The 23715-nt window shown below is 38.8% G+C and overlaps 1 protein-coding gene across 1 annotated transcript in view; it reads left to right on the top strand.

Annotated features, from left to right (window-relative positions):
- TMEM116 (transmembrane protein 116) overlaps positions 1–18516 on the top strand; it is a 74817-nt gene extending 56301 nt beyond the window's left edge. The window contains exons 4-10 of the mRNA XM_065889521.1: positions 7116–7220; positions 13049–13098; positions 14026–14109; positions 14670–14808; positions 16767–16911; positions 17462–17535; positions 18310–18516. Coding sequence (XP_065745593.1) covers positions 7116–7220; positions 13049–13098; positions 14026–14109; positions 14670–14808; positions 16767–16911; positions 17462–17535; positions 18310–18516 — 804 coding nt within the window. The remainder of the gene's footprint in view (positions 1–7115; positions 7221–13048; positions 13099–14025; positions 14110–14669; positions 14809–16766; positions 16912–17461; positions 17536–18309) is intronic.
- The last annotated feature ends 5199 nt before the right edge of the window (positions 18517–23715 follow it).

The raw sequence follows: 23715 nt of genomic DNA, 5'->3' as shown, positions 1-23715 counted from the left end.
TTTTACACAGGGAAGATTTTTTTTTTAATAAATTTATTTTTGGCTGCATTGTGTCTTCGTTGCTGTGTGTGGGCTTTCTTTAGTTGCAGCAAGCGGGGGCTAATCTTCATTGCAGTGCGCAGGCTTCTTATTGCGGTGGCTTCTCTTGTTGTGGAGCACAGGCTCTAGGCACACGAGCTTCAGCAGTTGTGGTGCATTGGCTTCAGTAGTTGTGGCTCGTGGGCTCTAGAGTGCAAGCTCAGTAGTTGTGGTGCAGGCTCAGTAGTTGTTGCTTAGTCGCTTTGCAGCATGTGGAGTCTTCCTGGACCAGGGCTTGAACCCATTTCCCCTGCATTTGCAGGTGGCTTCTTAACCACTGCACCACCAGGGAAGCCCTAGCATAATGTCTTGAAGGATCGTCTACATTGTAGCATGTATCAGTACTTCATTCCTTTTAATGGCTGAATAATATTCCACTGTGTGTATAATCATAATTTGCTTATTTATTCTTCTGATTATGGACATTTGCACTGCTTCTATCTTTTCACCTTTATATACATGCACGTGCATGTGATTGAATACTTATTTCCAATTATTTTGGGTATATACCTAAGAGTGGAATTGTTGAATCATACGGTAATTTTATGTTTAATTATTTGAGGAAGCACCAAATGATTCACATTTTTGATGCTCTTAATTCCTTTGTGTAGATCCAAATTTCTATCTGTTATTACATTTTTTCCCTGAAATACTTCCTTTAACATTTCTTATAGTAATGGTGTGCTTCAGTGTAATCTCTCAGCTTTTGTTTGTCTGAAAAAGTCCTTATTTTTGTCCTTTGTTTGGAAGGTATTTTCACTGTGTATAAAATTCTGGGTTGACAGATTTTTTTTTCCCTTTCAGTATTTTAAAGATGTTGCTCCTAATGTTTTCTGGATTGCATTGTTTCTGATTGTTTCTGCATTGTGTCTGCTATCATTCTCATCTTTGTTCCTATGTATGTAATGTGTCTTTTTGCTTTAGATGCTTTTGGTATTTTCTGTTTTCCCATGACTTTCAGTGATTTGATTATGATGTCCCCTTTTTTAATTAGAAGTATATATTTTTTAATTCATTAATTTATTTGGCCGTACCATGAGGCATGCGGGATCTTAGTTCCCCAACCAGGGAGTGAACCTGTGCCTCCTGCACTGGGAGTGCAGAGTCTTAACCAGTGGACTGCCAGGGAAGTTCCTAAATTGAAGTGTAGTTGAGTTACAATATTGTGTTAATTTTAGGTGTACAGCAGTGTGATTCAGTTCTATATATATGTTTTTTCAGATTTTCCATTATAGATTATTACAAGGTATTGACTATAATTCCCTGTGCTATATGGGAAATCCTTGTTGCTTATCTATTTTATGTATAGTAGTTTGTATTTGTTAACCCCATACTCCTAATTTGTCCCTCCCCATTCCCTCTTCTCTTTGGTAACCATAAGTTTGTTTCATATATCTGAGTCTGTTTATGTTTTGTGTACAGATTCATTTGTATTATTTTTAGATTGCACATATAAGTGATATCATATATATTTGTCTTTCTCTGACTTACTTCACTAAGGATAATATTCTCTAGGTTCATCTATGTTGCTGCAATTGGCAATATTTCATTCTTTTTTATGGCTGAGTAATACTACATTGTATATATACCACATCTTTTTTTAAAACTTTTTAAAATTAAAAATATTTTTTTTTATTTTTATTTTTTTCCATCTTTTTTTTTTTTCAGTACGTGGGCCTCACTGTTGTGGCCTCTCCCGTTGCAGAGCACAGGCTCCGGACGCGCAGGCTCAGCAGCCATGGCTCACGGGCCTAGCCGCTCCGCGGCATGTGGGATCTTCCCAGACCGGGGCACGAACCCATGTCCCCTGCATCGGCAGTGGACTCTCAACCACTGCGCTACCAGGGAAGCCCTAATTTTTATTTTTTTAATTTATTTTTATTTAAAAGTTTTCATTTTATATTGGACTATTTTGATTTAGTGTTGTGTTAGTTTCAGGTGTACAGCAAAGTGATTCAGTTATACATATACATATATCTATTCTTTTGCAAATTCTTTTCCCATTTAGGTTATTACAGAATATTGAGCAGAGTTCCCTGTGCTATACAGTAGGTCCTTGTTGGTTGTCTGTTTTAAATACAGTAGTGTGTATATGTCAATCCCAAACTCCCAATTTATCCATCCCCCTCCCACCTTTCCCCTTTGGTAACCATAAGTTTGTTTTCTATGTCTATGAGTCTGTTTCTGTTTTGTAAATAAGTTCATTTGTATCATTTTTTTTAGATTCCGTATATAAATGTTTCGTCTTTCATTGTCTAACTTACTTCACTTACTTATTTATTCATTTTTGGCCACACAGAACAGCTTGCAGGATCTTAGTTCCCCAACCAGGGTTTGAACCCAAGCCACAACAGTGAAAGCACCAAGTCCTAACCACTGGACCACCAAGGAATTCCCTGACTTACTTCACTTAGTATGATAATCTCCAGGTCCATCTGTGTTGCTGCAAATGGCATTATTTCATTCTTTTTTATGGCTGAGTAATATTGCATTGTGTATGTATAACCACATCTTCTTTATCCGTTCATCTGTCGATGGACACTTAGGTTGCTTCCATGTCTTGGCTATTGTAAATAGTGCTGCTGTGAACATTGGGGTGCATGTATCTTTTTAAATTAGAGTTTTCTCTGGGTATATGCCCAGGAGTAGGATTGCTGGATCATATGGTAACTCTAATTTTAGTTTTTTAAGGAACCTCCATACTGTTCTCCATAGTGGCTGTACCAATTTATATTCCCATCAACAATGTAGGATGGTTCCCTTTTCTCCACACCCTGTCCAGCATTTTCATTTGTAGACTTTTTGATGATAATCATTATGATTGGTGTGAAGTGTTACCTCACTGTGGTTTTGATTTGCATTTCTCTAATAATTAGTGACGTTGAGCATGTTTTCATGTGCCTGTTGGCCATCTGCATGTCCTCTTTAAAGAAATGTCTATTCAGGTCTTCTACCCATGTTTTGATTGGGTTGTTTGATTTTTTTTTGATATTGATTTGTGTGAATTGTTTGTATATTTTGGATATTAACCCCTTGTTCATTGCATCATTTGCAAATATTTTCTCCTATTCCATAGGTTGTCTTTTCATTTTGTTGATGGTTTCCTTTGCTGTACAAAAGCTTTTAAGTTTGACTAGGACCCATGTGTTTATTTTTTTTTATTTCTATTGCCTTGGGAGACTGAGCTAAGAAAACATTGTTACGATTTATGTCAGAGAATGTTTTGCCTATGTTCTGTTCTAGGACTTTTATGGTGTCATGTCTTATATGTAGGCTTTAAACCATTTTGAGTTTGTTTTTGTATATGGTGTGAGTGAATGTTCTAACTTCATTGATTTACATGCGGCTGTCCAGCTTTCCCATCACCACTTGTTAAAGAGACTGTCTTTTCTCCATTGTATATTCTTGCCTCTTTTGTCATAGATTAGTTGACCTATGTATGTTATGTGTCTTTTTGCTCTAGGTGCGTGGGTTTATTTCTGGGCTCTCTGTTCTGTTCCGTTGTACTATATGTCTGTTTTTGTGCCAATACTACACTGTTTTGATTATTGTAGCTTTGTAGTATAGTCTGAAATCTGGAAGCATTATGCCTCCAGCTTTGTTCTTTTTCCTCAGAATTGCTTTGGCAATTCTGGGTCTTTTGTGGTTCCATATAAATTTAAGGATTATTTGTTCTAGTTCTGTGAAAAATGTCATGGTTATTTTAGTAGGGATTGCATTAAATCTGTAGATTGCTTTGGGTAGTATGGCCATTTTAACAATATTAAGCCTTCCAGTCCAAGCACATGGGATATTTTTCCATTTCTTTGAATCATCGTCTATTTCCTTTATCGATGTTTTGTAGTTTTCAGTGTATACACCTTTCATCTCCTTGGTCTTCCATCTTCTAGGTATTTTTTTTTTTGGATACGATTTAGAATGGGATTGTTTTTTCACCTTCTCTTTCTGATATTTCATTGTTAGTGCAAAGAAATGCAACAGATTTCTGTATATTCTTGTGTTCCGCTACCTTGCTGAATTCATTTATTAGTTCTAACAGTTTTTGTGTGGGACTTCAGGGTTCCTCTATAGAGTATCATGTCATGTGCAGATAGTGGCAGTTTTACCTCTTCCTCTCCAATTTGTATACGTTTTATCTCTTTTTCTTGTCTGATTTCTGTGGCTAGGACTTCCGATATTGTGCTGAATAGAAGTGGTGAGAGTAGGCATCCTTGTCTTGTTCTGAATTCAGTGAGAAGGCTTTCAGCTTTTCATCATTGAGTATTACGTTGGTTATGGGTTTGTCGTAAATAGCTTTTATTATGTTGAGATATCTTCCCTCCATACCCAATTTGGTGAGAATTTTTATTATGAATTGATGTTGAATTTTGTCAAATGCTCTTTTCTGCATCTATTGAGATGATCATGTGGTTTTAGCCTTTCCTTTTGTTGATGTGGTGTATCACATTGATTGATTTGCATATGCTGAACCATCTTTGTGACCCTGGAATAAATCCAGCTTGATCATGGTGTATGATTCTTTTTATGTGTTGTTGAATTTGGTTTGCTAATATTTTGTTGAGGATTTTTGCGTCTATATTCATGATTACCTTGTGCCTTGGTGTGGTTTCTTCATGTTTCTTATGTTTGGTTTTGTTAAGCATCTTGGACATGGTGGTTAATATTTTCATCATATTTGGAAAATTTTTGGTTATTATTTCCTCAAACATATTTTCTTTGTTTTTCCCTTCCTCTCTACTCCTTCTGGAATTCCAGTCCCAGGTGTGTTAGCCCACTTGTATTCCACAGCTCACTGAAGTTTTGTTCATTTTTTTCAAAGTCTTTTTTCTCTAGATGTTTCATTTTAGTTTCTATTTCTGTGTCTTCAAGTTAACTAATTTTTTGCGGTTTTTAATTTTCCATATTTTAAATTCCATATATTATATTTTTCTAGAATTTTTCTAAAATCTCTAGAATTTCAACTTGGATCTTTTTTTTTTTTTTTTTTTTTTTTTTTTTTTTTTTTTTTTTTTATGCGTTACGCGGGCCTCTCACTGTTGTGGCCTCTCCCGCCGCGGAGGACAGGCTCCGGACGCGCAGGCCCAGCGGCCATGGCTCACGGGCCCAGCCGCTCCGCGGCATGCGGGATCCCCCCAGACCGGGGCACGAACCCGCGTCCCCTGCATCGGCAGGCGGACTCTCAACCACTGCGCCACCAGGGAAGCCCTTGGATCTTTTTTATATCTTCCATTTCTCAATGTTGTGCTCATGCTTTCCTCTACCTTCTTGGACATATTGAGTATATTTACAATAGTTCCTTTAATATTTTTGTCTCCTAATTTTTATAATCTGTGTTGTATCTGGGTCCATTTCTATGATTAATTTTCCTCTTAGTTATGGGCCATAATTTCCTGCTTATCTACATGACTTACAATATTTTAGTAGACACCAGACATTCTAGATTTAACATTGTTGGGTATTAGGTTTTATATACATGCATAAATTTTATATACATATATAAATCCCATTTAAATTTGGGGATTTTGTCTTATATATAGTTAACTCTGAGTCTGTTTGATCCTTTATTTTTTGAAGGCTTGCTTTCAAGCTTTAGTTAGGGAAGTATTTCATGTACAGCTAATTTGGTCCCAATAGTGAGGCAATACTCTTCATATGATTCTACCTTATTATTCTACAGTACTGCCATTCCAGCCTATGGATTAGGAAGTCATTCCACACTGGCTGATGGGAACACAAACTACTCCTTCAGGGATTCCTTTGGAGATTGTTCCACCTATTCCTTTCTGGTGCTTCTTTCTCTTCTCTTCATGGTTTTCTCTCCCATGTGTGTAGATCAATACTTAATCAAAGACTTGAAGGTACCTCTGCACATCTCCAGAGCACTATGTCTCTGTGTGTCTGCCTCTTCTCTGATAATTTGCTTCACACATTTTAGCTGCCTTGGCCTCCCCAAACACTGAAATGTCTCCTCAACTCACCAGGACAGCTTGTCTCTGTTTGGATTCCCCATCACTGTACTCACTTTTCCTAGCCAGGTAGCTGGGGAACTTGATGAACTCAATTTGTTCGTTTTTCTTCTTTCAGGGATTACTGTTCTGTAATGATGTTATCCAGTGTTTGAAAACAGGGTGTTTTCATATATTTTGTCCAATTTTTAGTTTTTAAGGCTGAAAGACAAGTTCTATTCATGTTATTTCATCAAAGGTGGAAGCAGAAATTCCTTCTCTTGGATTTTGTGCTGCTGGTTCATTGTGATCTTGTCAGCTCTTTGATGCTTTTAAAGATTTAAAGAACATTTTATTCAGCATATTTAGTTCTTTTGATTGGAAAGTTTGGTTAAGACAGCCTAGGCTATCATTATTAGAAATGGAAATTCTTATGGCCTTTTCTTTTTTGAAAATTTTTATTAGCGTATAGTTGATTTACAATGTTGTATTAGTTTCAGGTGTACAGCAAAGTGAATCAGTTATACATATACATATAGCCACTCTTTTTTAAGATTCTTTTCCCATATAGGCCATTACAGAGTATTGAGTAGAGTTCCCTGTGCTATTCAGTAGGTCCTTATTAGTTATCTATTTTATATATAGTAGTGTGTATATGTCAATCCCAATCTCCCAGTTTATCCCTCCCCCCACCCCTTATCCCCTGGTAACCATAAGTTTGTTTTCTATATCTGTGACTCTACTTCTGTTTTGTAAACAAGGTCATTTGTACCCTTCTTATGTCCTTTTCAATTAAAAAATAAAGTAGAAGAAGATTCTATGATATCCTCATAAAATTGGAACAGTTGGGTGAGAGGAGGTGGATAATGCTGTGGTTCTTCTGAATATTCAAAAGGATAAAATAAGAAAGCTGGGACATATTTTAGGCCTGGGTAGGTTTCCCAGACTTGGCCCTGTTTTGCATGGTATGGATAGTAGATGGTAAGTTACTAATAGACCAGTAGGTAGGATTCTTACAGCAGAAAATAATGTAGAAAATTGAAGGAAGCCATAGTGGGACAGTTATGATGGGCTGTTTTGATTTTCATCTAGATACTCTACATTTCCTCATTTTTCTACACTGTCAATTACATCTGGTACCTGTACAAAGAGCTGAGGATGAAACCCCACCAGAGTGGACAGAGCACAGTTCCACTGGTAAGTTTTATTCAGAGCTAATTGTTATGAACAGTATGCTAAGACAAACCCATACATCCTTGACAAACAGTTAGCACTCAGCACTGGCGGAGTTTCCGGTCTGTTGGCTTGACTTTCTCTTCTCTCTTGCCGTCACCACCACCACCAACAGGATTTGATTATAGGAAATATTATTTATAGTATTGCCATTCCTGCCTGGTTCCTTTCAGTAAGGGAAATCCTTCTTGGCTCTATGCCAATCCGTCATTATTTTTAGAGTAAAGAAAAAGATCTTGGAGAGCAGTTAGGGAAAGTGCTCAGCCAGCTAACATGGGATTTGGGTTACAGGTATTGGAAAGGGAGGGTGTTTGTTCTGCTCTGATGTATTTCTTTGGTACGTGTGGGTAACAGGTATTGGTATGAAGAAGGGCAGAGGAATTCACGTGTGGTAATCAGAAAACAAGATGGATCCAGGGAGCAACTGTCTTTCCTTCTTTGGTTCACAAAGAGTTTGGGGCACTGTCTAGCATTACAAAAAGAGGGGAGAACACAAAGTCAGTGAGTCAGTACATCTGTATTCTTTTTTGTGTATACATATCTTACATGTCACATAGTTCACCCATTTCATGTGTACAATGCAGTGGTTTTAAAAGTAAACTTGCCAGGTTGTAAAATTATCATCATAGATCAGTTTCAGAATATTTTATTTGCCCCAATAAGATCCTTCATGCACATTTACTGTTAATCCATTTTCCATACCCTACCCTAGGCAACCACTAATATACTTCCTGTCTCTATAGATTTTCCTTTTCTGGACATTTCATATAGACATTTCATATATCATACAAAATGTAGTCTCTGTGTCTGGTTTATTTTATTCAGCATAATGCTTTTGAAGTTCATTCATTGTAGTGTGTCTAAGTAATTCGTTCCTTTTTATTGCTCAATAGTATTCTATTGTATAGTACACTTAGTTTCTTATTTCTGATTCTTTCAGTAAATCACTAAGTGACTTAACAGAAGACATTTTTCTGATGTTAGCAATTTTCATTTCTTTAAATGTCTTTATGTATTTTAATCTTACTATACATATCTTACAAATATTCTAGCCCTTTTATTTCTGTAGTATCCATTCTGTTGTGGCTTTTTGAAGGGGAATTTTTGTTCAAGAGCACCATGGAGTAGGTGAATCTGGAAATCCTCCCAACATACTTCTTCCAGAGCCTACAGATCAGTTCTAGAACAAATGAAAGTGGTATACTGTCATGTATATGGGGAAACTCAGCAAATGTTTGTTGAATGAATAAATGGTATTATAGCACTGTGAAAAGAGCATTTGAAAGTGAATCAGGAGATCTGTCTTATAAACCTAGTTCTGTCATTTATCTCCTGTATGTCCTTGGACATGTCATCTCCCTTTTTTGGGCCTCAACTTTTCATCACAAAAATGAAGTGCTGGTCTTTGTGATCTTTAATGTCTTCTTCCAGCTCTAAAATGCTACAATTCTCTTAAATTCTCACTTGACTGACTTCTTAAGAAGATACTCTTCTTGCTTTTTGTAGCCTTGCTCTAGATACATACTGCTGGAAAAAGGCAGGAGTATAGAATGCTTTTAAATTTTTTTCTCTCTTTTTTTTCTTTTTTGTTGTAAGGACAAAGTGCAGTAAGGAAATCCTTGAAAAATTAATATGACGAGACCCCCTTATCAGCATCCCAGACAGGATATTACAGTCTGTACAAGTACTGTCAATAGAACTCTTTGCAATGATTAAAATATTTTATGTACTGTTCAGTTCTATAGCCGCTAGTCATATGTGGCTACTGAGCACTTGAAATGTGGCTGATGCGATTGAGGAACTGAATTTTTATTTCATTTAATTTTTTTTAATCTCTATTTTATTTAATCTTAATTTTAACTTAACCGCGTGAAGCTAGTGGCTACTGTATTGTACAGCCCAGGACTATATTCTGATCCCTTTATCTCTTGTTTACCTCTGAGGATTCAACCCTTATAAGTATTCTTTTATATTTTCAACTTGTATAGTTTCTTAACTCCCTGCAGTTTAGTAATGACCCATGGCTATATATCCATTTTACATGTTTGTTTACATAATCCTGCAATCCTGGAGCTAGAAGATACTACAAAGAAACAATTAGTTCAGTTCCCTCCCTTCAAGCAGATTAATGTCAAAAAAGTTCAAGAAATGTATAGATATAGTATTTAAAGTTTTTATTCATTCATTCACTCATAAGCTAAGAGACTAACTGGAATTTGAGAGAAGTTCTTCAGGCACAGAGTTATTCTCTAAAGAAGTAGTCATGAGACCAGAAGCCAAGGATGGGGACAACATGGGGGAATATTATCCTGAGTCTTGGGCTCCTGGTAGTAGAACAAATTAACCTTGTTTTTAAATTGAAGTATAGTTGATTTACAATATTATATTAGTTTCAGGTGTACAACATATTGATTCAGTATTTATATAGATTATACTCCATTTAAAGTTATTACAGGGGCTTCCCTGGTGGCACAGTGGTTGAGAGTCCGCCTGCCGATGCAGGGGACACGGGTTCGTGCCCCAGTCTGGGAGGATCCCACATGCCACGGAGCGGCTAGGCCCGTGAGCCATGGCCGCTGAGCCTGCATGTCCGGAGCCTGTGCTCCACAACAGGAGAGGCCACAACAGTGAGAGGCCCACGTACCTCAAAAAATAATAATAATAAAAAAAAATAAAGTTATTACAAGATAATGGCTATATTTCCCTGTGCCATATAATATATCCTTGTTGCTTACAGAGCAATTTAATTTTTGAAGGAAAATAGAAGGAGAGATGTAAGATTAACTCTCATATATAATATTCTGTTGCTTTCTATGCATACAAATGCAGTATTGATACTTCTCTTTATAACCCATGCTATGACACTAATTCCAAGAAAACAAACTCTATCTCCAAATTTGCCCCCACTGCCTATTATTCTGTCATTATAGCTTTATATCAGGAGCCTTGAAGATTTGTTTTTCATTTTTGAGTTCTCTTTTAAATACCCCAGGAAGACTTCGGCCCTAAACTATTACTAGTAAGCTTTTTACCAGAGATTCATTGACAGTGGATAAGAACAGCAGTTAAACACAGGATAGCCACGTGATGATGGATAGAAGATAGAATAAAAAGAGAAGAAGAAACGTGAGTGGGAGAGGTCACCAAAGACTAGTTTTACTGATTTCCCATTTTACCTGAAGTCGACACTGGCTGTTCTACTTTAAATCATTTGCTATTCCTGATCCAAAGTTCTTAGGGAAAATCAGTTACCCACCTCTGATTTTTTTTTTTTTTTTGCGGTACACGGGCCTCTCACTGCCGCGGCCTCTCCCGTTGCGGAGCACAGGCTCCGGACGCGCAGGCTCAGCGGTCATGGCTCACGGGCCCAGCCGCTCTGCAGCATGTGGGATCCTCCCGGACCGGGGCACAAACCCGTGTCCCCTGCATCGGCAGGCGGACCCTCAACCACTGCGCCACCACAGAAGCCCCCACCTCTGATTATTGATTAATTGCTCACTTAATCCTTATTGATCCCTAACAATGGCATTCCAGAATATAATATGATCTCTGCCTTAAAATATTGGATTGGCCAAAAAGGTTATTTGGCTTTTTCTGTAAGATGGCTCTAATAGTGCTTAGTTGTCTTTAAGTTCATTTGAAGCAATTTCGTTAGATTGTATTGTGACAGCAATATCGGCATGCATTTTAAAATAATTGATCAAAGTTGGTGAGTTTTTGTGTAGCCATTTTAATATTGAAGATGGAAGAAAAAACGCAACATTTTCGGCATACTATGCTTTATTATTTCAAGAAAGGTAAAAACGCAGTGCAAAAAAGATTTGTGCAGTGTATGGAGAAGGTACTGTGACTGATCGAACGTGTCGAAAGTGGTTTGCGGAGTTCGTGCTGGAGGTTTCTCGGTGGACAATGCTCCATGGTTGGATAGACCAGTTGAAGTTGATAACGATCAAATTGAGACATTAATTGAGAACAATCAACATTATATCACGTAGGAGATAGCCAACATACTCAAAATATCCAAATCAAGTGTTGAAAATCATCTGCACCAGCTTGGTTATGTTAATCGCGTTGAGGTTTGGGTTCCACAGAAGTTAAGTGAAAAAAACCTTCTTGACTGTATTTCTGCATGCGATTCTCTACTTAAACGTAACGAAAACATTTTGTTTTTAAAACAAATTGTGACAGGCGATGAAAAGTGGATACTGTACAATAATGTGGAATGGAAGAGATTGTGGGGCAAACGAAATGAACCACCACCAACCACACCAAAGGCCAGTCTTCATCCAAAGGTGATGTTGTGTATATGGTGGGATTGGAAGGGAATCCTCTTTTATGAGCTCCTTCCAGAAAACCAAACGATTAATTCCAACAAGTACTGCTCCCAATTAGAACAACTGAAAGCAGCGCTTGAGGAAAATCATCCGGAATTAGTCAACAGAAAACGCATAATTTTCCATCATGGTAACGCAAGACTGCATGTTTCTTTGATGACCTCGCAAAAACTGTTGCAGCTTGGCTGGGAAGTTCTGATTCATCTGCCATATTCACCAGACATTGCACCTTTGGATTTCTATTTGTTTCGGTCTTTACAAAATTCTCTTAATGGAAAAAATTTCAATTCCCTGGAAGACTGTAAAAGGTACCTGGAACAGTTCTTTGCTCAAAAAGGTTAAACAGTTTGGGGAAGATGGAATTATGAAGTTGCCTGGAAAATGGCAGAAGGTAGTGGAACAAAATGGTGAATACGTTGTTCAATAAAGTTCCTGGTGAAAATGAAAAATGTGTATTTTATTTTTACTTAAAAACCGAAGGAGCTTTTTGGCCAATCCAATAGAAAAAATTTTGTTTTCTATTATATTAAGACGTTCTCTTCAAAATCTTTCTCCATAAACTCCTAGGGGATATGGGCCATTCTTCTGTAAGTTGTTTTACAGTGTCTAATGCAACTGGGAATTTTTGAAATGTTCTTTCTTCTAGATAGGTCTTATATTCAAAGGGCTTTTTTGACTCTGCCCTATTATACTGAAACTGGCCTATAATGGTTTCTGCTGGTCATCTTATACATAGACTTTTACTCCACCCATATGATCTGAAAAGTCTACACCTCCTTTGATCTAAAAGAGGAGAGGATTGAACTATTATTAGAAGATGAAGGATTATGGTGTGATTTCATATTTGCCTTTCTTCTTAAGAGAATTTGTTGTGGTATCCAAATCTTATATTAAGCTACTTTCTACAGGCCCTCTTTGTGGCTTGTGGTGTATTTTTTAGAATATAGTAATACAGATAAAATTCTGTTATCTTCAGTGCTAAGGAGCTATTTATTTCATTGAATTTTAAAAAATAAATTTATTTATTTTTGGCTGCATTGGGTCTTCGTTGCTGCACGCGGGCTACTCTTCGCTGCAGCGCTCAGGCTTCTCATTGCGGTGTCTTCTCTTGTTGCGGAGCACGGGCTCTAGGCACACGGGCTTCAGTAGTTGTGGCTCGCGGGCTCTAGAGCGCAGACTCAGTAGTTGTAGCGCACGGGCTTAGTTGCTCCGTGACATGTGGGATCTTCCTGGACCAGGGCTCGAATTCATGTCCCCTGCATTGGCAGGCGGATTCTTAACCACTGCACCACCAGGGAAGCCCCCTATTTCATTGAATTTTATATCAAATATTGCTTAACTGAAGTAAACCTGCTGTTGGGAATTTTTGTACTATCAAATGGTAAGTGATGATCTGGTATTTATTGTAATATGATTGGCAATATCCTAAGACATTACTCACATTTATTCTTTTCATAGGTTATAGGTTATACCTGTCGAGTTAGTCAAATAGCCATCATTTTGTCAAGGTAAGAGTTTTGCTTTCCTTCCTAGCAAGGTGTAGACTCTTGTTAGTCTTGGGTCTAGGTAGGAACAAATAGGAGGACAATGCCCTTATTTCCATTGATTCTGTCACTCCTGAGTCCTCACAGAGCTTTACTAAGTAAGAAACAACAAATGTGTGATCATTGATTCCATTTTCCCAGGTAAAATAGGCAAGCAATTTGAAGTTTCAGATTGGGTTTTAGTCGCAATTCTGCCATTAACTCTGTATGACCTTCAATAAATATTTCCCTTTAAGTCTTTTGACTTCTAATTCCTTTTCATATATCATGAAAAGTTGTAGTAGGTGGTTTTCAAGATCTTCTTCACCTTTATAACATTGGGTGAGACTCTTAAAGTTATTAAGCTCAGAAAGGATCTGGATCTCACCTAAAGTGGTAGTCACATTGAGTTGGTTTTAGACTTTATACCTTTTACTCCTAGATCTTTTCCTCTATTAGGAATCTGGATATATTTAGCTGCATAAATAACTGGTTGATTAAAGCTGTGCTTTGGAGAAGCTCTCAGGAAGGAGCTGATGAGAATGAAGTTATTACTGGTCACCATGAAAAGTGAAACAGACTGATCACAGAGCTCCTTGGTAGCTTTTTCATTTCACGATTACCCACTTGGATTTTTAATCTGATCATACAGCTCCCAGAGACTCTCTGTGAAACTCTGTTAGGGTTTATTAACCTAGGTATAAAATACATTTCCCACTCCACTTCCCCAGGAACTTGAAAAGAAGGTATACTTAAAGTTTTTGAGGTACTTTTCTTGAAGGAATTAAATGTATATGTATTTGCGGAGAGCTGGTGGGGTGATGGAGTTGGAAGGACAGGAGAATATTTTGCAAAGGGAAAATGGCATAAAAAAAGTTTGAATATTAGGGTGATAAGTTTTTTTCCTCCCAGCCTGATACCTCTACTATTGATGATACCTGTATTCTGTTTGGGCAATGCCAGTGAATGTTTCCGCAACTTCAGCCAGAGCCACAGGTAAGTAAGGACCAAACCTATCATTTTTATAATAGACTACACCTGTTCTTTTCTATAAACAAAGATGGAGGAAATAGGCTTCCCTGGTGGCGCAGTGGTTGAGAGTCCGCCTGCCGACGCAGGGGAGGCGGGTTCGTGCCCCGGTCCGGGAAGATCCCACATTCCGCAGAGCGGCTGGGCCTGTGAGCCATGGCCGCTGAGCCTGCATGCCCAGAGCCCGTGCTCTGCAATGGGAGAGGCCACAGCAGTGAGAGGCCCGCGTACCACAAAAAAAAAAAAAAAGATGGAGGAAGACTTTGTACATACATTCTGGCCAAGGTGCTTGTATTTGAAATGGGCTTTGGACAAGTTGTACAGTCAAGGCCAAAAATATATAAGCAGAAATACAACACAAAATGACTAGATGATTATGTGTCAGTGAGAAGGAATAAGGTATTATGGGCAAGGCTTAGCTAAATGATAAGTTAAATTACATACTCATTAACTTTTGTTGCACCAAATAGGTATCTCTCTGGTCTTATACCTGTAGCAACATTCCTGACCATTGGTTCTCTTCCTAGGTGTATCCTGATGTACTCACCACCAACAGCCATGGCTAAAGTCCTGCCTTCTGCCAACATATCAGTCTGTAGCACACTTTATTTTTATGGGCTTATCATTTTCCTGGCCAGCTTTCTACTCAGCCTCCTCACCATTGTGGTATGGCTTTATGGAGAGGGGGGGCGGTTGGGTGGGATGGGGCAGTATACCCAGGCCTGGGAAAGATGGGGCGGAGAGGCACTTCTTATAGTCCTAGAACTAAGAAAGTGTCTAGTAGATATTGATAATTTAATTATCAATTAATTTAATTTAATTACTACCTCAGTCTTTCGGACTTCCCAAGATCAAATGATGAGTGGGGAAAGGAGCCTATATTCATTATGCGAGAATTATGCTCACTCTAGAAATAATGTGTTCCTGTGGATCCTCATGGAGGACCAGACCAGAAAACTAGTACATGTCAGGTATATTCTTTATAAAGTATGATACTCTGGAACACAGGACATCTTCTCTGTTTTAATTTTCCAAATAATTAAAGAGTTTTCTTTTCTCAGTTCTTTATTGACTATAAATTTGCATTTATGCTATGTCTAACTGGGTTTAAAGTGCTGAGTGACTCAGACAGTTATTAAATACTCATTTGACACCATCAGACTGATGGACAAGTAATCATCCATGGGACAATACATTATTTATATATATAACTGCCCAGTACAAAATCAGTAAGCAAGTGAACATGCCTTTTTATTTGTCATATCTACTTTTCAGTATCATTTTCTCCACTTTTCATATGCTAGTTCAGGAATTATAAACTATCTGGTTGCAGACCAACTTTATCCCACAGTTTTTTTCCTTTTGCTAACACAGCCAACATCTGTGAATGAAATACAATTGTGGAAAATTTTCTTTGACAATTCAAAAATAAGTTATGGAGATAGCTTAGATCAAATCAGCAACTTTGTAAAGAATGCACAATGACTAGTTTATATTAAAATGGCCTTGATGGTTTTCATTTAGAACTGATTGACAGGAGAGACATGTGTCCCAAAACCTGGCACCCTAGGGATTCCTGTTTGCTCCTTCAGAATAACCCAGACTTCAGTGGGCATTCAGGACTGGCCTTCTGATTCTTTTGTAATCAGCAAACGGCGAACTGATTCTACTAGATGTAAATATTCTCAAATAAGTTCAAGCCTCTTTATGATTCCTGTGTCTGTGGGGAAAGGAAACCACATGGCTAACCTTAAGTAATTGGGTTATTAACTTACAGAGTGGATCTGGATTATTAGGAAAAGTTTCAGATTTGGACAGATTTTATTACCTAATTTACTCCCCACAAAAAGGACATTGAACTGATTTATATTTATTTCATTAACTAAACCGTATTCAAATTGCTCCCAAATGCAAGGGAAAAACAATCTGTTTTCCATCTAAGTGCAAAAAGAGACTTCCTAAAACTTTTTTTTCTGGGAGTTGAGAATTTAAGCTCTGTCACAGTGCTAAAGTATTTATTTTAGGGGTATTAAGCACAGAACACTTAATAACACAACCTTTATTTATTTAGTTTGAACATCTTTTTTGGAGTATAATTACTTTACAATGGTGTGTTAGTTTCTGCTTTACAACAAAGTGAATCAGCTGTACTGTATATGTAATTCACCATATACATATATCCGCATATCTCCTCCCTCTTGTGTCTCCCTCCCACCCTCCCTATCCCACCCCTCTAGGTGGTCACAAAGCACCGAGCTGATCTCCCTGCAACACAACCTTTAATAAAGTGTTTTAAAAGAGAATCTGGTTATATCTTAGTTTTAACTTCCCATGCATATTGTGATTAACTTCATTGAGAAAAATGAAAGCCTGAGGGTTGATGTAAGGTTTATGTATTGAACATATATAGTTTGACTAATATCTGTCAATTTACCTGGCCAAGCAAAAGATCACGCTAGAGATAATTTTCTCTCAAAAAAAGCCTGGTCTCAGATGGTACAGACAGGAGGATGGTCTTTCCTGCTGTCAGATCCTAAGAGAAGGATCTCTCCAAAATGATAGGCTAGACCTGGGAAGTTTTAGTAAGCCTTAGGCAGACTACTCACCGCTATACTCATGTTTAGGTCTTACTCATTCAAGCCCAGACACTTTATAAGAAGTTTCTGAAATCGACTGGCTTTCTGGGGAGTGAACAGTGGGCAGTGATTCACATTGTGGAGCAGCGAGTACGCTTCTACCCAGTGGCCTTCTTTTGCTGCTGGGGCCCAGGTGGGTATCTTAATGGAAAGATTTGGGCAGTGAAAAGGGTAACCATTAGATTGTGGTCAAGCAAAGTAGTCTCACCAAGAAGGATGACTACAAATTTCTGTCCAGCATGTGAAATTTACCTTCATTCCACCCGTATCTTCTTATGTTTTAGAAATTAAGAGAATTAGATGTGAGATGATATGAGAGGAAATGTACTGACAGAACTCAGAGACATTAACACCTGCCCTTTCTACTACATAAAGTTAAAGTGTAAGGATCAGATAGGATAATGTTTATGAAAGGGCTTGGTAAACATAAGAAGTTAAGAATTGTAACTTATGATGTTCCTGTAGTATGTCTTGCCACCATTGCTACTCTAATAATCTGCAAAGTTTAATCAATGAGGAATAGCGGTTGGAGATCTGAGGCTAGTGGTTTATATAACTAGTTAATCTCACTGCTAGTCTTCATTATGCCTATAATTCTCACAATGCTTAGGCGTGTATACTGAAAAAAATTATGCTCAGGCAGCCAGGGCTGGCAGCAAGATTTATACTTTGTGTTTTCACAGCTGTCATTCTGATGATCATAAAGATGACTAAGCCACAGGACACCAAACTTCACATGGCCCTCTATGTTCTCCAGGTAACACCTTGAACATCCAGCATTTCTGTTCTTATACTCTCTTATCCTGTTCTCTTACATTGCCATTATTCAGTAAGCACAATTTTTCCCCTTAGGGTATTTCTTTCTGCATTGTAAGAGAGAAATATATTATTTATATTCAGTTATGAAGAATGTGGAAATTTCCTCACAGATGAGGTAGATACCTTTGTGAAAGTGCTGCCATGCATTCCAGAGCATGTATATCTCAGGCCAACTTCATTTCATTGATGTGTTTTCTTTTAAGGGATGAGTAACAAAAGACAAGATCTACCAGATAATGTTCTTATGAAACTCTGATAGTGACATGATTCTCTCTCACCCAGAGTGAAATGAATGGGATAAATTAGCTATTCTAGGTGAATGGAGAGAGAGAAGTAAAGAAAAAATGATTCTCTCTTTTCATCCTTTATCAGATTTAAGAAGGGTTTTTTGGGCTATCTGACTATGGTGATAGGGCAGTTTCTTCAAGCCTAACCTGGGAAATGGGGCAATAAGGAGGGATATTGAAACGACTTCATTATCCTTATGTATATACTAAGAAATATGACTAACTCTCAGTCATCCATAACAAGGTATGGTGTGAAGAGTGAGTTCAGGAAGAGCTAGAAAAATATTTTTTAAAAACTGACACCAAATTTTGATTTTGAGATAGAATAAATATAACAGTGATTTATAAATAAGAGGAATGGAAACTATTCCCCACATCTCTGAAAATCTGAAGGATGGGCTCCATCACCCCTTCATCTTCTCCAGGCTCTAACAGCATCATCTCAGGGTCTGCTCAACTGTGGAGTGTACAGCTGGACACAGTACAAGTTCTACCAACTAAAGCAAGAAGCTCGGCATGATGCAGACACCCAGACACCATTATTATGCTCACAGAAGAGATTCTATAGCAGAGGCCTAGATCCACTGGAGTCTACCATGGCTTTTGCTACTAGCACCTCCACCATTCTTTGAAACTGTAAAACTGGAACATCCAGAACTGGAATGATTCTACACTAATGGTTTGGGAGGAATGTTTGGGAAGAACATCTTAAGTCTTTTCTAACCATGCTTTAAACTACGGAAGTGAAAGGGAGTGTAGTGCCATGGTTAGTAGCTACTCTAGGTGAAGTGGGTGGGATCTAATCATTATTCTCTGATTCACAAGTAAAGTCACTATTCAGGGAGATGAAGCCACTTTCCACCTAAGAGATAGACTCATACTATTTCAATAGATATTAGATTTGTCTAAGTCTGTTCTACAAAAAATAAATTCCAAGTTATTATTTATATAAAGTCTTTCTAGGCTCTCTACTCCATGGTTGTGGGGGAAGTAGTGTGGCATGCAACAACTTTCTCAGATCTTCACATTGCTATTACTCTCCTTTTGGTTGTACAAAGTCCTGGGTTTACATTCTTTGAAGAGTTTTGGAAACTCAGAAGAAGCAAGGACAGAAGCTGCCAAAAAAAGTGATAGTAGGGGGCGCAGTCGTTAAGAATCTGCCTGCCAATGAAGGGGACACGGGTTCGAGCCCTGGTCGGGGAAGATCCCACATGCTGTGGAGCACCTAAGTGTGTGCGCCACAACTACTGAGCCTGCGCTCTAGAGCCCGTGAACCACAACTGCTGAAGCCCGCACGACCTAGAGCCCGGGCTCCGCAACAAGAGAAGCCACCGCAATGAGAAGCCTGTGCACCGCAAGAAGAGTAGCCCCCACTCGCCGCAACTAGAGAAAGCCTGCGTGCAGCAATGAAGACCCAACGCAGCCAAAATAAATTAATTAATTAAAAAAAAGTGATAGTGGGATCCTCATACACACCACATCCTAGTCTCTTACATATTCCATGCCATTCTAGGCCTTAGCAATAGGAACCTTCCTGCTCCAGAAAATTAAGGCCAGTCTTTTGAAGTTACAGTGGATAATAAGATTTAAGAGAAATTAGGACTAAAACTCTGAATCAAAAACTTCTCAACTCTCCTTTATAAGCAAAAACTCAAGGTAGGTTTCATAGTGCTTGGACGTAGAATTAGGTTGAACCATATGAACTTGCCATTTTTGTAGGTGAAAATGGTCTAATGTCAATTTTACATGGTTCAATCTGGCTGTAAGTGCTAAATATATGTGTATTGAATAAATGAATGAACAGATGAATGAATGACTAACAAGTAGAATTTAACCTTTGGGGAAAGAAAAGATTCCCACACTGAAGAGGCTCATTCATGGGTAGGGATGTTTAATGTTTCTTCCTCTTTAGCCACATAACAAGTGATGTTTGGTCTCTCCAGGTAAGTCATTAACAAGGCCAAACTGAGGCCAGGGCATCAGGTACTATGATGCCAAAACAAAGGGGAGAGCCAAATGGACAAAAACTGGAATGACAATCAACTAAAACATCTGGAACTAATAATCAGATACTTTTCACCTGATAAATTCCCTTCATCAGTGCAAGGCAAAATCCTTAAGATTAGAGGAAATTGACAGAGTAGATTATAATGGTGCATTAGACAGTATACTCTGAAAAGTAAGTTCCAGAGATCTTTCCAAAGGAGTTCTCAGTAGAAATGTTAGGGAGCTCAATAATAGTTCTTTAGGTTTTAGGCCATGAGCTTCAGCCTTACTATGGATGGTAACCTGACTTCATTATGTCAAGAACATATCTTGAGGCCTCCTAAGATGTATAGTACAGATTACTGGGTAGCACAGAACAAGAAAGATTGCCTTACCTAGAGAGCTGCTTTAATTTCTTTTAATTTAAAAACTAATAAGAATTCAGCATATAAAAAGACAGATGGAAACAAGATTCTCATTTCCGTAGACCTTGAGGGACACCAGAATTCAGGAGTCCAATTCTTAAAATGTCCTATCGGTATCACTTCATATTTGACTTTATTATCAGAAAGAAGATAATTATCAAATGTATGTCAGGTTTGTTCATCTTGCTTCTCTGATGAATTTTTTGCATTGACACTGGTCTTAGATATTCTATAGATGTAGGCAAATAAAAAGATAGTAGGAATGGAAAATAATAAAATGGTAGGCAAGATTGGGATTATCAACTCTTCGTCATGCTGAGAGTAGGAGGGCCACTATTCAAACTATGTAACCCTTGAATTCACATGTAGGAGGAGCATAGACATAGATACAGTGGCAGTTCTTAAAATTTCTGCAAATACCCCTCCCATGACTCCATGACTTGTCCAGTTTACGGTCATAGTGGAGTACAGCTTTGATTAATACAGATGCAGCTTTGATTAATACAGATCTTCCTTGAACCATATGTTGTATCATCCTTCACCTCCTCCTCCTCAGCCCAGTCTGTAGCTTCAAAAAATCTCTGCAGGGCTTCCCTGGTGGCGCAGTGGTTGAGAGTCGGCCTGCCGATGCAGGGGACACGGGTTCGTGCCCTGGCCCGGGAGGATCCCACATGCCGCGGAGCGGCTGGGCTCATGAGCCATGGCCGCTGAGCCTGCACGTCAGGAGGCTGTGCTCTGCAGCGGGAGAGGCCACAACAGTGAGAGGCCCGCGTACTGCAAAAAAAAAAAAAAAATCTCTGCACCCCAATACCACGTGTTCTGCATGGGGAACTGGGTGTTTGATGTTTTTCAATGCATGGGAGCCTTTGGATGTTTTCTCATAGCAGCCTCCCACTTTTTACATCTCTGGCCTTGCACTTGCTGAAGACTTTAAATATCCCTTTAGATTCACTGCCACAGTTTCCAAACCTGTCTCCCTTGGTATTCATTAATGTTAGCAACTTTTCTGGGCAACCTTTGTGCCCCTTTCAAAGATTTTAACACACAGATTCTCCAGGCTTCAACCCCGGCCTTGGCAACAATAACCTTGTTCCTTGCAAGGAGTGCCATCTTGCTTGTAGGTATCCGTGTGGCAGCACTTGGGGGTGCCATTACAGTATTCTGGGAGGTCACACTTATCCACACTGAGGTGGCAAGTTGTGGTTGCTTTTAGAGATTTGCGGTTTTTGCAGCAAGATCCAAATGCATAATTTAAACCCTTCCTCAGCTGGCATGAGGGCGGACAACAGTGATCCTTTTGACAGTCAAGAACACTGCCGTAGTCAAATTCTTCTCCTTTGTCTAATATCTTATTCCCACAATATGGCTTTCAAAAGGAGCTTTGGAGCTCAGTTCTATTAAATAAGCAGCCCTCTCTGTGCTTATGCAACAGCTGGTGGAAATAGTGGAAGCTGCAGTTGCTGAAGCCCATATCTCCAGTAATAAAGTCATGCATAGTACAGAGGTGCTGGCCATGGAACTTGGAGGCCACATGGTCATGCTTCATTCCCAAGTCATGGCCAACCTCATGAGCTATGAAAGCTGTGAAATGTGGTGTATCTTCATGAAAGAAAGATGCAGCAATGGTTTCATTCTTGGCAGTGCAGGTAACCACTGAGAACTGCATGGCCCTCAGACTTCCCAAGAATTTGGCCAATAATCACATGAGCAGCATCATGTTTCACCCCTCTCAAGAGATTCCAGTCTTTCCAGTGTTTAAAATTTTGAAGTGTTTCCTGCAAATTCAGGAAGATTTGCACAAGGGTTTTCTCTATCCATATCCCTAAACCAGTAAGCACCGCTTTCACATTATATCCTTCGCGTACCTGTTGACCAGAGCATGGACATCTATTAACATCTTTGTGGTCTTGGTAACATTATTATTCCACATTTGGAATCACTTATTGTCAACCACAATCAACTTGTACATACTTGGGAAGTGGCCACATATAGGACATAGGAGCTGAGGAAGGTTCTGTTTTGCTCGGAAATTGTGAAGTGCTTAAGAGCTCCTCTTGCTTACCTCCACGGATTACACAAGACTCACCTGATTTTAAAGATATGCTGTAAACCATATATGCTCAATGTATATAGGCCTGATACCAAAGACAGTGCCATCTAAGGTCAGGATTCCCTTTTGCCCTGAGCAAGTGCTGATTGTCGCAAAAGAATCCAGGTCATCCTCTGAATACTCAGTCATCCTGAATAAAAGCAAGACTAGTTTCCCATTTTGATGTGTATAAACAGGGAACTTCTTGACAAATAATTCTTTCTTTTGCTTCAACGTAATAGTATGCCATTTTTCTTGTTTGAGCAGGACATTGGACACCTTTCCTGCTTTTTCTTCTAGTTCTCTGAACATCATCAGGTTCCTAGGGAAGACTATTTCATAATAAAGAGATTCCCACTACAGTGCATCCCTGGAAGAATAGTCACAATTACCAATAAAGTGACATGCAGCTTAATATGGGAAGGGCCCTTTCTCAAATGCTCTAAGCGGCATTCCTTGAAGAAACATCACTCCAAACCTTATCCATGACCACTTGATTTCATAGAAGACAAGACAGGGGGCAGGCAAAGTAAGTAACTGGGGTTGTCATTGTCATGGCCCAAGTGAAACAGCAAATGATCCCAGACCTCTGTCTGTGAGTTGACTTCCCTTGGACCCAAATCTTTGTCAGTGACACAGTTGTTTGGCCAAAGATCAAAGCTATGCTGCCTGCCAGAAGGATAGCTGCTTCCACCCTCAGAGTATTACATGATGACACCTATCTTTTGACTATGTCTCTTCCTACTCCTCTTGAGCTCTCTCTCTCCTGGAGTGTCCTTACTTTGCAACCACCCTCAAAGAACAACAGTTTTAGTGCTCCTTAGCTGAGCTCCTGCTGTCTTCATAGAGGAGTATACCAAGGAGAGGAAACTTTCAGAGGTCCAGTCAGTACAACGATCCAGGATCAGGCCCCAAGAAAAGAAAAATATATAACCTCTTCCCTTAGTCCCAGTTCCCATGGAACAGCCTTCCCTTCCTGTCATCCAGTACTCTTTTGAGTCATTGAAACTTAACTTCCAGAGCAGAGGTTTGTGGATTTCTGGGTAGGTCACAGGGCTCTGCTGTTTAATGCCTTTTGCACCATTCCCTACTCTGTACCATACAGCCCATTTCAAACATCCAATCCTTTTCCTTTTTTTTTTTTTAATTATTCACAATATGTTTGTTTATTTGCTCAATCCTAGGATACATGTAAAGTATTTTTAGAGTAACTAACCCATGCCTCTGTGAAAAGCAAGTATATGAACTGGAGAACAGTGTTTATTGGGTTGGCCAAAAGGTTCGTTCAGATTTTTCTGTAAGATGGCTCTAGTAGTGCTTAGTTGTCTCTA

Source organism: Phocoena phocoena, chromosome 13 (assembly GCF_963924675.1).
Source record: "Phocoena phocoena chromosome 13, mPhoPho1.1, whole genome shotgun sequence".
Taxonomy (NCBI): Eukaryota; Metazoa; Chordata; class Mammalia; order Artiodactyla; family Phocoenidae; genus Phocoena; species Phocoena phocoena.
This window is presented reverse-complemented; position numbering and strand designations above follow the sequence as displayed.